We start from the raw sequence: 15,872 nt of genomic DNA on the forward strand, positions 1-15,872 counted from the left end.
GTCGCTTCTGCGGTCCCTGCAGGTTTAGATTGTTAGCAGCCTCAGCTGCATCACTCTCTGATTGGTGCCACAGCTAGGCTGCAGGCATTTTGGACTTATTTGCAAATAATAACAGATGGCTTTGAGAATGTAATGTTTTTGTCTCATCCCTCATCTGCTCATGAAAAAGTGTTCTATTGCCTGTGAATGCTGTATAGGAGTAACTGTCCCGGCTGCATTTCTAAAACAAATGTGGTTACCTTCCTTCTATTTCACATACATTATGCCTTTAGTGAATTTTACTCATTCACTGGCCATGGTGCCTGTAGTCGCCTAAACTCTATTCTATTTTCTATACTGCCCGGGGTGACAGAAAAGCATATTTCAAGATGATAACTATGGAGCATTATAAGGGTCAAAATTAATTATTTAATTCATAAATTAATTGGTCAATTCTCAAATTAATTCACAAATTAATTTGTCAATTCGTAAATTAATTCGTAAATTAATTCATCAGTTCATAAATTTATTCATCAGTTCATAAATTAATTCATCAATTCATAAATCAATTCATTAATTTATTGTGCGGTTTGCCAAGTGATCTTTCAATATAATTTGCCAATTGATCTTTCAGTTTCATTTGGCAAACGAACTTCTTTTTAATGCTTGTCAATCACCCAAGGGGGATGGTTTTGGCCTTCTGGAGGCACCAATCGCACGCAGGGGGCGGGTCCGATCGATGGCACTGTGATTGTGACGCGGGGCTGGTGTGCTGCTGGGGAGGGACGACTAGTGTTGACGATATTTCCGAGTCCGTTTTGACTCGTGATAAGTGCTTTAAAGTCTCCTCAGTGAATGTCCAAAAAGCATATGTAATAGAGTGCTGTAACCCTATACACACAATTTTTTTCTCAATATATACATTTATTTTAAATGAATTCCAATAATTCAGTCATATGGACTACATGTAATTAGGACAGTTGACTGTGGTAGGAGGGTACTTTACTGTGTATGTGCTGGTGTAGTGGTTAAGAAATACAGCTACGAATCTGCGGATGTGGGTTCGACTCCACACGGGGGGGACATGGCGGGGGTCCCCCCCATAACATTGTGAAAATGACATACATGAAATTAGGCAGATTCAAATATATCTTTGCTTCACAACCACCTCTCACTATGGGACAAATCTGGCGAATAAACCTCACATCAACCGACATTATGCAGCAAACTAGACGCGGTTTCTGGTGCTTGTCAATCACAGATCTACTTCGGTGGAGCTGTAAGTGAAACGGGTGAGGATGCACACCTTGCTGTGTGCGCTGCTACAAATGTGCGTCTTCCTTGGAAATCAGCTGTTTCCGCCGCTGATGTAGGAGAATGCAAGTCTCCTGTTGTGATGCCCGAATTTATCAATAACATCAACATATATTAGTTTGAGGTCCATATTTATGCACAGATGAACGAGTCCATAGTCTTTCTGTCATAGTGGATCGAACATTTGAGTAGTTTTAGCCACTGAATGATTGCTGTTGCGGTCGTGACTGGTACATGAGCTCGTTACACTTTATATAACTCAGGGACAGAATCTGTAGCGATGAACACTCTGCAGCTGCGCAGAGCAGCGCCGGAGTTGTGCTCCCCATCCTGGGCAGAGCTCCGACCTACAGAAACTTTATTCAGGAAGAAAAAATATACAGCTCTGGAAAAAATTAAGAGAACACTTAAAATTGATTTCTGAACTTGGAGTGGTCTCTTAATTTTTTCCAGAGCTGTATATATATTTAAATCCAACACCTACATAGTAAATAACTTCTCCTCAGTGTGGAGTCGAACCCACATCCGCAGGTTCGTAGCTGTGCTTCTTATCCACTACACCAGCACAAACACAGTAAAGTACCCTCCTAACGCAGACAACTGTCCTAATTACGTGTAGTCCATATGACTGAATTATTGGAATTCATTTAAAATAAATGTATAAATTGAGAAAAAAAAAATTGTATAGGGTTACAGCACTCTATTACATATGCTTTTTGGACATTCACTTAGGAGACTTTAAAGCACTTATCACGGGGTCAAAATGGACTCTGAAATATCGTCAACACTAGTCGTCCCTCCCCAGCAGCACACCAGCCCCGCGTCACAATCACAGCGCCATTGATTGGACCCGCCCCCTGCATGCGATTGGTGCCTCCAGAAGGCCAAAACCCGCCCCCTCAGGTGATTGACAAGCATTAAAAAGAAGTTTGTTTGATTTAAACAAAAAGTTCATTTGGCAAATGAACTTCTTTTTAATGCCTGTCAATCACCCGAGGGTAAACTGTAAGATTACTTGGCAAACAGCACAATAAATTAATGAATTGATTTATGAATTGATGAATTAATTTACTAATTAATTTACGAATTGACTAATTAATTTATGAATTCAAGATTTAATTTTGACCCTTATAATGTTCCATAGATAACATTACTATCCAATCAAACGCACGTTGCTATGCATACAAAATTGCCATTCAAAAAAATTAGGAGGAATTTTGAGGTGCTGGGAGATGCCAATCAGGCTGTGGAAATGGATGGGTCAGTCAGTGGAAGGAGTGAAAGAGAGGGAGGAGACAAGGCAGGCTGAATAAAACAAAGAAAATATGTTGGTGTGTTAATTTGAACAAACAAATGCAATTATATCGAATACATATAATTATAGATTTAATTTCACCCTCGTGCTCATTTCAAGTTTAATGGTCTGATTTAAACTGCATAGGGAGGTCTCAAAATTAAAAATTGTTACTGTATTGTCTTCTTTCCTACATTCATTTAATTTGTAATGAATACTAATATTTTATATAAAACATCTCATTATTCCACTTAATCGAACAGATCACGTCCAACTTGTTCAACAGCATTGATGAACCCTCCCAATTAGCCAGTTCAGAAGGAAATAAAGGACACTTCAGGCAAAATTATCATTCACTTCTTTTTTAATCTCAGCAGGATAAAATACAAATGTTAGCTATTCATCAGGTCTGTTAAACTAATAATAAATGCTCAGTAGTTAAAAATAATTTTGCCTGAAGTGTCCATTATTTAAACACTGAATGGAAAAGATGCTATGCCTGATGAAGAGGAAATTCTAGCCTCAGGGTTATGTCACTTTTGCAAACATTCACATACTACTCTTCTAACGATAATGTTCATATTGTACTCTAAGATGATGTGTGACAGTGAGTTTCCTTGCTATACCCCTGTGCTATGCAGTACGATAAGCAAGTCAAAAGCAACTGCTGTTAAACAAAACAAACTGCCAAATCTAACATGACACAAACACGACACTATATGGAGCCACTTATTTATATGATAAGAGTAGTTAATGTAATAACTGTTAAATTCACAAATGAAATATCAAAACTTCATTTGTTTTTAAAATGTGTATATTTGCATTATACTACACATTTGCAAGAGAATGCTTATAATTATAAACAATAATTATATCAATTTGAAGAAAATGTTCTGTGACTAATATTAACAAATAAATGTAAAAAGGAAAAAAAAAAAAAAGAGTACTGGTGCTACCTATAGTTGATGCTCTACAGAATATCTGTAACACCTTTTGGTAAGTAATTGGGTAAAAAACTATTTCCCCTGCCAGAAATTGTCCTTAATCCGTTACTATTTAGAATAATACACCATAGTACTAATAGTATTGTATATACAGTGAGGAAAAGTATTTGATCCCCTGCTGATTTTGTAAGTTTGTCCACTGAAAAATAAATGATCAGTCTATAATTTTAATGGTAGGTGTATTTTAACAGTGAGAGACAAAATAACAAAAAAATCCAGAAAAACGCATTTCAAAAAAGTTATAAATTGATTTGCATGTTAATGAGGGAAATAAGTATTTGACCCCTTCGACTTAGTACTTGGTGGCAAAACCCTTGTTGGCAATCACAGAGGTCAGACGTTTCTTGTAGTTGGCCACCAGGTTTGCACATCTCAGGAGGGATTTTGTCCCACTCCTCTTTGCAGATCCTCTCCAAGTCATTAAGGTTTCGAGGCTGACGTTTGGAAACTCGAACCTTCAGCTCCCTCCACAGATTTTCTATGGGATTAAGGTCTGGAGACTGGCTAGGCCACTCCAGGACCTTAATGTGCTTCTTCTTGAGCCACTCCTTTGTTGCCTTGGCTGTGTGTTTTGGGTCATTGTCATGCTGGAATACCCATCCACGACCCATTTTCAATGCCCTGGCTGAGGGAAGGAGGTTCTCACCCAAGATTTGACGGTACATGGCCCCGTCCATCATCCCTTTGATGCGGTGCAGTTGTCCTGTCCCCTTAGCAGAAAAACACCCCCAAAGCATAATGTTTCCACCTCCATGTTTGACGGTGGGGATGGTGTTCTTGGGGTCATTCATCCTCCTCCAAACACGGCAAGTTGAGTTGATGCCAAAGACCTCGATTTTGGTCTCATCTGACCACAACACTTTCACCCAGTTCTCTGAATCATTCAGATATTCATTGGCAAACTTCAGACGGGCCTGGACATGTGCTTTCATGAGCAGGGGGACCTTGCGGTCGCTGCAGGATTTCAGTCCTTCACGGCATAGTGTGTTACCAATTGTTTTCTTGGTGACTATGGTCCCAGCTGCCTTGAGATCATTAACAAGATCCTCCCGTGTAGCTCTGGGTTGATTCCTCACGGTTTTCATGATCATCGAAACTCCACTATGCGAGATCTTGCATGGAGCCCCAGACCGAGGGAGACTGACAGTTATTTTGTGTTTCTTACATTTGCGAATTATCGAATCAACTGTTGTCACCTTATCAACAAGCTGCTTGGCGATGGTCTTGTAGCCCATTCCAGCCTTGTGTAGGTCTACAATCTTGTCCCTGACATCCTTGGACAGCTCTTTGGTCTTGGCCATGGTGGAGAGTTTGGAATCTGATTGATTGATTGCTTCTGTGGACAGGTGTCTTTTATACAGGTAACGAGCTGAGATTAGGAGCACTCCCTTTAAGAGAGTGCTCCTAATCTTAGCTCGTTACCTGTATAAAAGACACCTGGGAGCCAGAAATCTTGCTGATTGATAGGGGATCAAATACTTATTTCCCTCATTAACATGCAAATCAATTTTTTGAAATGCGTTTTTCTGGATTTTTTTGTTGTTATTCTGTCTCTCACTGTTAAAATACACCTACCATTAAAATTATAGACTGATCACTTCTTTGTCAGTGGGAAAACGTACAAAATCAGCAGGGGATCAAATATTTTTTTCCCTCACTGTAGTTATAAATTTCATATACAAGCAAATGTTTCCCACTGTCCAATTTACAGGTTTATAAAATAATATTGCTTCACAGTGCACAGGTTTATGATACTGTTGTTTGCATGGGATTTCTCATAACCCTAATGTATATATACACTCACCTAAAGGATTATTAGGAACACCATACTAATACTGTGTTTGACCCCCTTTCGCCTTCAGAACTGCCTTAATATTCTACGTGGCATTGATTCAACAAGGTGCTGAAAGCATTCTTTAGAAATGTTGGCCCATATTGATAGGATAGCATCTTGCAGTTGATGGAGATTTGTGGGATGCACATCCAGGGCACGAAGCTCCCGTTCCACCACATCCCAAAGATGCTCTATTGGGTTGAGATCTGGTGACTGTGGGGGCCAGTTTAGTACAGTGAACTCATTGTCATGTTCAAGAAACCAATTTGAAATGATTCGACCTTTGTGACATGGTGCATTATCCTGCTGGAAGTAGCCATCAGAGGATGGGTACATGGTGGTCATAAAGGGATGGACATGGTCAGAAACAATGCTCAGGTAGGCCGTGGCATTTAAACGATGCCCAATTGGCACTAAGGGGCCTAAAGTGTGCCAAGAAAACATCCCCCACACCATTACACCACCACCACCAGCCTGCACAGTGGTAACAAGGCATGATGGATCCATGTTCTCATTCTGTTTACGCCAAATTCTGACTTTACCATCTGAATGTCTCAACAGAAATCGAGACTCATCAGACCAGGCAACATTTTTCCAGTCTTCAACTGTCCAATTTTGGTGAGCTTGTGCAAATTGTAGCCTCTTTTTCCTATTTGTAGTGTAGCCCATCCGCCTCAAGGTTGTACGTGTTGTGGCTTCACAAATGCTTTGCTGCATACCTCGGTTGTAACGAGTGGTTATTTCAGTCAAAGTTGCTCTTCTATCAGCTTGAATCAGTCGGCCCATTCTCCTCTGACCTCTAGCATCGACAAGGCATTTTCGCCCACAGGACTGCCGCATACTGGATGTTTTTCCCTTTTCACACCATTCTTTGTAAACCCTAGAAATGGTTGTGCGTGAAAATCCCAGTAACTGAGCAGATTGTGAAATACTCAGACCGGCACGTCTGGCACCAACAACCATGCCACGCTCAAAATTGCTTAAATCACCTTTCTTTCCCATTCAGACATTCAGTTTGGAGTTCAGGAGATTGTCTTGACCAGGACCACACCCCTAAATGCATTGAAGCAACTGCCATGTGATTGGTTGGTTAGATAATTGCATTAATGAGAAATTGCACAGGTGTTCCTAATAATCCTTTAGGTGAGTGTATATGGAAACATGGCTTGCCTCTTTGTAAAGAATATGTTTTTGCCTATCTATATCATCTATAAATCTATATCATGTTATACAAATATATATATATATATATATTTTTTTTTAAAGTTAATTATAATTAGGTTACAATGCCCATTGTCTTCATGTTATCTGCTTTGATATAGAAAATAAAATCTTACTGATATACTGCTCTTCATTAAAGATTTAGATCTCATATTACGAATGTGGCATTTGCATGACTGATAAGAGGTACAAAGTCAAAGAAAATAAAGTTCTGAAAGTCACCATTTATACGTGTTAGAGAAGCATTTTAAATGTGTAAAGCATCACAATGTTCCTGTCAACTTCATACAGGTTTAACTGTGACTTTGGAGTAAAATAAGTTACTAATATTATCACCACTGAAGGTCAAACATAATAATCCAGATCACTGCCAATTTTATTTTCAATCTCTCTCTAGAGTAAAATAATTCTAATACATATCCTGACACATAGAAGTTTCTTTACATATTCAAAATGTACAAAAAGAGCAACAGGAGAATAAAGGAGACACCTATTTTGTCATTTTATCAAATTAAAGAACTAGCTTATAGGCCTATACATACACACACACATCTCTGCATATAAAACAATGTTAAATTATTCAAATTCATTTTGCAAAGCAAGAGAGAAAATGCTAAAATACAGTTTAAATAAATACTCTATGCAAAATGTTTTTCTTTTACTTTGGAAATCAAGGTTATGTTTTTCAATTTCATGCATGAATGCACAACCATAAACAATGAGGGCAGATTTCTGAGCAACACTCTCTGTTTTCTGGTACTTTAATTTCACAACTTTCAATGGTGACATTGTTTTATATAAAGCAATCATAAAAAAACTAAACAAAAAAACTAAAACAAAACAAAACACACTCATATATGTGCCATTAAATTAAATCAGTTACATTAACAAACATGAATAAACTACTTTGATGCCTTGATCTCTCCAGGGACAAATATATCATTCTTCAACAGAAGACATGATTATTTAGAAATGTCCTATTTTTGGCACTTACGCCTAAACAGTACAGTTCAGATAGAAATCAAAGGATCTGATTCAGGTCCTGGAAACAGGCATTGTTGATATCTTTTATTAATACTACAATAATATCAATGTCAATCCACTCCTGGATGAAGGTCTGCCCAAGATGCTTGCACTTGGTTCCATGTACATGGCCTCTTTTTCAGGTCACACCAGCAAAGTTACTGATTTAATCTTCCCATATTCCAATCTGGTCTTGTTTTTCTTTCTCATCTCTTTGGATCCATTGTATAGCTTCTTTAGTCCATCTTTGGTCTGTTCTTCATGTCATTTTCACTCTTTCAATTATGCCACATTTTCATTTTGTCTTGGATCCATTCATTATTTTTCTATCTAGAGTTGTGTAATTAGCTTTTAATTTGGGGTCTTGATTATAATTTATGTATCTTATTTTCTTCATATGTTATCTTGTTTCTTGAAATACCTTTTGATCTTGTTGTGATGCATTGATTCCTCCATATTATCTTGCAGTTTCCGTGGTGGTACTACTGATTTTATTAAGTGTGGTGCATGTTGATGATTTCTTGGGTTTATGATGTCGATCAGATTTGTTTGGTTTCTTCATTAGAATTATTCTTTCCTCTTTTGTATTGAGATCAGCTTTACACCAAACCAGTGTGTGGTTGCTTCCAGTTTTTAATCTATGTAGGGCAGTGCAAACTTTTATTAAATGTTTTCTGAAGCAAAACTTCAAGAGTTGGAAGAAGAACTTGGTGAAGTTAAATGGATTATAGAACTTTGTGAAATCAGAAGAAAAGGAAAAGCACTGAAGTTAAGTCAAGAGTAGAGCTATTTGATCATGGAACATAAAATGGTTACACAAGTGGTGTTGGATTAATTATACACAAAAGACTGAAGAATAACTATTAAATTTGACATCAGTTTTGACAGAGCAACAAGGACTGTTATCCAGCTAACAAAGAGATATCAACTTGCACCTGATGAGGACATATTAATTGATGAAGAAACAGGACTTCTATATGAAAAAGGAAGAGCACACTTTAAAATCATCGAGGGAGACTTCTATTAAAGAATTGGAAAACAAAAACATTATGAGTCCTCAGTCGGTAAATAGGCATATGGAGACAGGAATGAAAGAAAAAGCAAACAAAATTGACCTGGACAAATCCTAATGGAGAACTTTAGAAATGCTGACTTTTAAAATACATGTTGTGGCACAGTCTGCAATTATTTTCTTCCCATGCTCTAGAATATGTCTCTTCACTGATAACTTAAGTTGTGCATCTTAATAACTTAACCTCTCCACCTTCTTTCCTAATTGCTTCTTCTGTGTATATTGTTTAAGTTACATTTTGGATACTTCCAAGCTCATACACATTATTTCTAGCACAACACTAATGTAACTAATGTCATCTAACTAAAACAGATGTTGACATGATTCCAGACCTTGTTAGCCATTTGCATTTCTGTACTTGGAGATTAATTTCCTAGTGTGAATAATTTATAACCCCACTAATTATATTCAGGTGATGCAGTCTGAGCAGTTGCTGAATAACAAGAGTGCTTAACTAAATTAATGTTCCATCTTAACTTTCTTTATTTTCTTTAGTTGGTGACCAATCACTACTAAGTGAAGTTAAGCATGTCAATCCATTGCATTGCAGTTATTGGGTCGTGTGATGTGTTATAAATAAGCCATAATTGTTTTTGTCAACTTTAAATTGCTTTTTTAATGCATTGATCTCTGTGTGGTTGAATACGCATCCTATATTTTGAGTAATTGTATTGTTAAGTGTTTACACAAGAGGACAGCTTAAAAAACAAACATGTATGCACAAACTGATCAGAGTAATTTTATTCCCAAATCTCTGATCAGCATTGTAAGAAAAGCCCCATCCATTTTCATATAAATTTATAAAAAGTAAGTAATCAATGTGCTGCTTCATCCCAGATTCTGAGATGCTCTTTCTGCTCAGATACCTAAAATCTGCAAGTATGATCTACACTAACAAATTCAAATGATATTATTACAAGATAAAACAGCTCACCACTTGTCCATTCTGTGGGTTCTTGTGAGCGTAGGGCGGGCCACGTATATGATTCCACATCTGTCCTGATGTCATGGCAAACACCACACACTGAAACAAAGACAGGGATACTGCTGAAAACTCTGTCAATGTTACATTTCATGTAGACCACATACTGCACACTGCCACTACCACTATGCAACTCACTCTCCTTATGCAATTAATACAAACGCAGATGTGTGAAATGTACCTATTCGATTAAAACAATTCTGTCTATTCCATCTACTGAGAAATATGTTTTTGTTTATAATGAAATTGTAATTAATGTAATGTATGTATAAATCTTAACATTGGAGATTTGAAAGCCTATTTGACTTCCACAAGGGTTCCTTGCAAAGATCAGCAGCACATGCCCCTGAAACTTGAACCCTCAGCAAAGCTTTGGATACATTAAAAACTGAAACACTTTAATGATTGCATACAATTTAAATTTGAGAAAAATAAACCAAAACATTTACATACCAGAGCTGCCATTGCCCAGCCAGTTTTATTGTAGATAAACTCCAAGTTATTCCTTCTTAGATATAGCAAACCACCAACCAAAGACACTAGGAGAGCCAGAGCTATAGTACCAGAATAATTGGGTGGTCTAAAAACCCGGATCTGGAATACCAATTGAAAAAAGACATATTAAAATAATACATAAAATACGTACATTTATTATAGCATTCATTTACCAGGGATTTTTTTTCCATTGCATAATTCAAAATTCAAAGTAGTTTTTTAACATTTAACATTACCACCTTAATATATTAAAATTGATTGACCTCCATAAAAGAAAATGCAACCGAGTACATGTTGTACTGCAGTTTTGCTGTAAACATTAGCTGTTTCCATCCACTTATCGAACTTATGTTTTGTGCAAAAATTCTTAAGTTCACATAAAAAGTATTTCCTAAGCTAAGGTGCGTTTCCATTCAACTGATGCAGTAAACACAATATGTAAAAATATAAAAATCTGGACATAATTTCCTGGAAAAGCACTTAGTCAAACTTATTCGATGAGGCATTAGTAAATCGGTAAAACCCATTTCAAAGGCATTTGTCACATTTGTATCATACTATCTACATGTGAACAAATCCACCTCTGTTGAACGTAAAAAACTTTTTGTCGATGTTGCCAAAATTCAATCGACATTTGCGGTTTCCATCAAGTCTGTAATAAAGTTGGTTTTATTCCAGAGGACTTTTTATTGCAAAAAAAGGCTTTATGGAAACCTGACTATAGTTAGTTTTCAGCCATTTGAATACAAATTTTATAAGCACTCCATACATAATATATATGAACATTTGCTTATACAATAGTGCAGAATAACACTAACAACTGCATGTAATGGAGAGGCCTTGAGTGGTATGTATCCTCAAGTGAAAAACATGTTGGTAACATGATATAGACTAGCTGTATCCTGCACAGGTTGCATAATAAAGCTGTATAAAGCCAAAGTCAGGCATGATGGCCTTCCAATTAGTCAAGGTGGAGAATGCTCTCAGCACTTGGAATGAACACTTTTCAAAAGTAAAAAGAAAAGGAACTAACTTGCACATCAGTTCTGTCAGCTATCCACTTAGCCAACTGCTCTGCTGCAAAACCAATCCGCTGCAGGTCGAATGTGTCAGCTCTCTTGGGCTTGCCTTTTGGCGGAAAATGCATGAATGTCGGGGCTGAGTTCATGTTGAGCTGTGAAGGAAAAAAATGGTGCCTCTAAATGTTAATTAAGTCAAGCTTATATTGTGCATATCAAACAGCTTCTGGTTCTTTTGTTTTAGTAATTCATGCATGTGGGTGACATGGATTTTGTTGAAAGGCCTCACAAGTGGCTTGAAACATTTAATTATTGCAGTTTTCAAAGTAAGAATTACATAAATTATTTGTTATACATTAATGAATACGTAATATTATGAATACATATTACTTAGAAGCCTCATCCTGTGTTGGTTTCCTAACCCAATTTCCCTGCAGTTACAGGAAACATATACTTCACCACAACATAATTAATAACATTTATGAAATGCTTAATTATAATTGCATAAAGCAAAAAGTGTGAACTCGTAATTATTTAAAATTAAATATATTTTTCATGTTAGTAATAAAAAAACAAGCTACATGGTCTCAAAATAATTATTCAGAATGTTAGAAATAGTATTAGTTTACCAAATAGTCATTAGGGTTGTGACGAAATTCGAATCCGTATTCGTTTACCAAATCCAAACTCCGTCGAATACTAAACCAAATGAATTTGAATTTGTAGCAAAATATTTTTGTCTACCATTGCAACACGCACATGCATGAAGTCAGCCCGCTCATTCGGTCCAGATGTTATTTTACAGAGAGAAGGGATGATGTGGTTGTTACAGATAGGGCTGTAATGTTGTCGGAGCGCACTAGACCAGAGCGCCGCTCCGGCACTTTAAAATTTGTTAAGGCAGAACTCCGCCTCTGACACAGGGGTGAAGTTCAGCCAGGAGGAGCGGTGCCACTCTTTCAACACCATGCTTCTCAATTCGAAATATTTACCATTATTAATAAATGTATTTAAAACATTTCCTTGCGCGGCGTATTTGTATGAAATAATATGATGAGAATAAGTAATAAAGCCTGATTAATAATGGAACAATTCATATAAAAACAGTGCATCCAGCATCCGCTCCTTTTTATACTACACCATTGGAGGTGACTGAATATTTTGGTGAAACTATAATTCAACGAAAGAAAAGCACATTGTTGTGGAAAATGAACCAGTATCGACTACCTGTCCTTGCAAGGTAGGTTGAAGTGCATCTTTCTGCACCACCCTACAAAGTCAATGTATTTTCAGTGATGGTGGTATCTATGGCGGAGTTGACGTGTGTGTTTTAACTTCACTCACAAATTAGCTCTATGTACAGCTCTTGTGCGGTTTTTGCAGGAAAATGCCAGAAAGGCTGACAACATGTTCAAATTAAACTGGTAGATGTGCCTTGCGGCTTTAATAGTTTGTATTAGTGTACTTGAATGAATTAATCCTTGCTTGTCCTCTCGGTTGATCAAAGTCCAGTCCAATAATTATTTATTGTGAAGGAGAATGATGGTTGCATTGTCCCACTTCTTTGGTATTTGTTTCATTTTAAAACACTGAATTCAATAATACAAAACTATTAAGTGGCTTTATATTGGTGTTTCTCTATACACTCAGTGGCCACTTTATTAGGTACAATTGCTCGTTAACACAAACAGCCAAACAGCGAATCATGTGGCTGCAATTCAATATATAAAGCATGCAGACATGGTCAAGAGGTTTAGTTGTTGTTTGACAAAACAGAATGGGGAAGATACGTGATCTAAGCAACTTTGACCGTGTTATGATTGTTGTTGCCATGACATGGTGGTTCCAGTATCTCAGAAACAGCTGACCTCCTGGGACTTTCACACACTATAGTCTCTAGAGTTTACAGAGAATGGTGTGATAAACAAAAAACATCCAGTGAGCAGCAGTTCTATGGGCAAAAACACCTTGTTAATGAGAGAGGTCAGAGGAGAATGGCCAGATTTGTTCAAGCTGACAGAAACACTCCAATAACCACTCTTTACAACAATGGTGTTCAGAAGGGCATTTCTGAACGCACAACGCATCAGAAGCAGAATGGGTTACAGCAGCAGAAGACCACGCCAGGTTCCACTGATGCATCACCTAAGAACAGGAAGACGAGGCTGAAGTAGGCACGTGATCACCAAAACTTCAATTGGAAAAATGTTGCCTGGTCTGACGAATCGCGATTTCTGCTGTGAAATGCAGAAGGTAAGGTCAGAATTTGGTGTAAACCACAGGTATCCATGGATCCATCCTGCCTGGTGGCTGGTGGTGGTGGTGTAATAGTGTGGGGAATGTTTTCTTGGCACACATTAGGCCCATTAATACCAATTGAGCATCATTTGAATTCCACAGTGTACCTAAGCATTGTTGCTGACCATGTGCATCCCTTTATGGCCACAGTTTACCTGTTTGCCCCATATCACAAAGAATGCATCATCTCAAGCTGGTTCAGCGAACATGATAGTGACTTCAGTTTACTTCAATGGCCTGCACAGTTCCCAGATCTCAATCCTATAGAGCACCTTAGGGATGAGCTGGAATGAGAGGTTTGCAGTATGAATGTGTGGCTGAAAAATCTGCAGGAACTGTGTAATGCTATGGAGTCTGCATGGACCAAAATCCCTAAGGAATGTTTCCAGCACCTTGTTGAAGCCATGGAGTGAACAATTCAGGCTGTTCTGGAGGCAAAATGTGTCCTACCCAAGAATAGATGGGTGTACCTAATAAAAAGTGTAAATGAAACAAAAAAGATAATGTTTTGTTTTTGTTCCAACCGAGCTCACAATTACTTAATTGAACCTTAATTAAAGTAACAATCTGCTTTGATTTGACTTTGTATATTGTGTAATAAAAGAGTTGGTTCTTTAATAAGTGATTTATGCCATTCTAAACTTAACTTAAAACCCCTACTGTTTAAAACAATTAAAATGACTTAGGAAATTATTACTTCAATTAGGTAATTGAGAGCTCGGTTGGAACAAAAACCAGAAGGGTAGGGGCTCCTCCAGGACCAGGATTGGGAACCACTGCTTTCAACAAATGATTGTATAAAAAAACAATGCAACCATTATAGCATTATTAAAATAGCAGGTTTTCAAATGCAACCAATGTTTCAGCATTATTAAAATATTGATTCGTTGTCAGTTGTAATGTTAATGTGAGATTCACATCTTTTTTTTTTAACTGTATTATTATGAAGGAAGGGCCAATGTTGCCCAATGTCTGAATTGGAAATAAACACATGATTATTCTATACCATAGTCACTGGCTATGATTAGAAATTCATGAATGTTATTAAATATATACTAATAATGCAGGGGAAGGGGGGTTATTTAATTTTAATTTGTATTTATTAAATTTGGTACAGTGAAATTATAATCCACAAAAAGAGAGAGAGATAAGTTATTGTGGTAACAACAGAAAAAACATATTATCATGTGACAGTGAATTACAAACACTTTGTGTGTGGTTACTTTTGTTCTCTCTGGAAATGTTAATTAGCTCAAAGAAAAGCACAATAATAGACAGAATTACCTGCTGGAACACATCCGCCCCCTCATCATAGTCCACCACAGTGAAGAACAATTTGTTAGAAAAAGCAGATGAATAGCGCCAAGAGTTAGCCAGCACCTGGTATTCTTCATTAGCTTGTCTGTTAGAAAGTGCAGAAATGAAAGAGAAAGGGAATAATCAGTATGCAGGGTTAGTAACTGAAGCAGTGAAGGAGAAGCACAGCATCTTGTATACTACTGAACTTTTGAAAATAATAAGGCATAAAGAGGGGTTTTAATGACTTCCTTGTGTTAAAGGTAACGAGCGATTGTATTTATTTTATTTATTACAGATATCATATTTTAAGATATATTACATTTTTGTATGATTTATTCCTTCAAACTTGTTTTAAGTACCAGACTGGCTATTGATTGGATTAAATACAAACTTTTGCAGGGAAAAGCTGCAAGAATGTTGCAGATCTGAATTTAGCATTTTTTCTTTTTGCTGTAGTGAATCTCAAGTATTCAGTATATGTGTACTTTGATAGTTTTCGATATTAGAAAGTTCTAGAAATATGCATTTAGATTAACAGCATAGTTTTGGCATAACAGGAAGTTCTGAATATTTTTGAACTTTTTTTTTCCTCTGTAATACAATGGGCTAGATTGTTTTGGGTCCATTTATCTGTGGGTTTCATTGCAATCTATTAATTTGAGAATAGAAGATTCCAGAGCTCATACATATTGTAGCGATTCTGAAGCCTTGCTAAGGGGCCTGGGCCTTTTAGTGTTTGTAAGGTCGCTGCACTTTGGCATGGGAGAACGTGGCTCGAGTTTAGCCATGGCTGGAATCTCACAGTATGTTTGTGGGTTTGACTTTAGCACCACTGACATATATGTGGAAAAAGCCAGAATTCTCTTTGTATGGACAGATATGGTTGGAACTTATTTGAAGGGATTGTTTCCAAGCTATCTTAAAATGTTATTTAAGTAGATCCAGTCCTGTGTAGAGAAAACCATTAAGGAAATTAAGGAAAGCAGCAGCTGATCGAAGAAGCAGGAATATCTCAGCTCAAGGAGAAATATATAAACT

At 37.1% G+C, this 15,872-nt stretch overlaps 1 protein-coding gene across 2 annotated transcripts in view; it reads right to left on the minus strand.

The window, feature by feature from the left end:
• The window catches only part of tusc3 (tumor suppressor candidate 3), a 53,665-nt gene that overhangs the window by 15,324 nt on the left and 22,469 nt on the right, over positions 1-15,872 (minus strand). For both annotated transcript variants that reach the window (XM_066718282.1, XM_066718281.1), the window contains exons 3-6: positions 14,820-14,937; positions 11,252-11,392; positions 10,177-10,317; positions 9,676-9,765 (exon numbers count right to left, since the gene is read on the minus strand). In XM_066718282.1, the coding sequence (XP_066574379.1) occupies positions 9,676-9,765; positions 10,177-10,317; positions 11,252-11,392; positions 14,820-14,937 (490 nt within the window). The remainder of the gene's footprint in view (positions 1-9,675; positions 9,766-10,176; positions 10,318-11,251; positions 11,393-14,819; positions 14,938-15,872) is intronic.

Source organism: Amia ocellicauda, chromosome 12, assembly GCF_036373705.1.
Source record: "Amia ocellicauda isolate fAmiCal2 chromosome 12, fAmiCal2.hap1, whole genome shotgun sequence".
In the NCBI taxonomy this organism is placed as follows: Eukaryota; Metazoa; Chordata; class Actinopteri; order Amiiformes; family Amiidae; genus Amia; species Amia ocellicauda.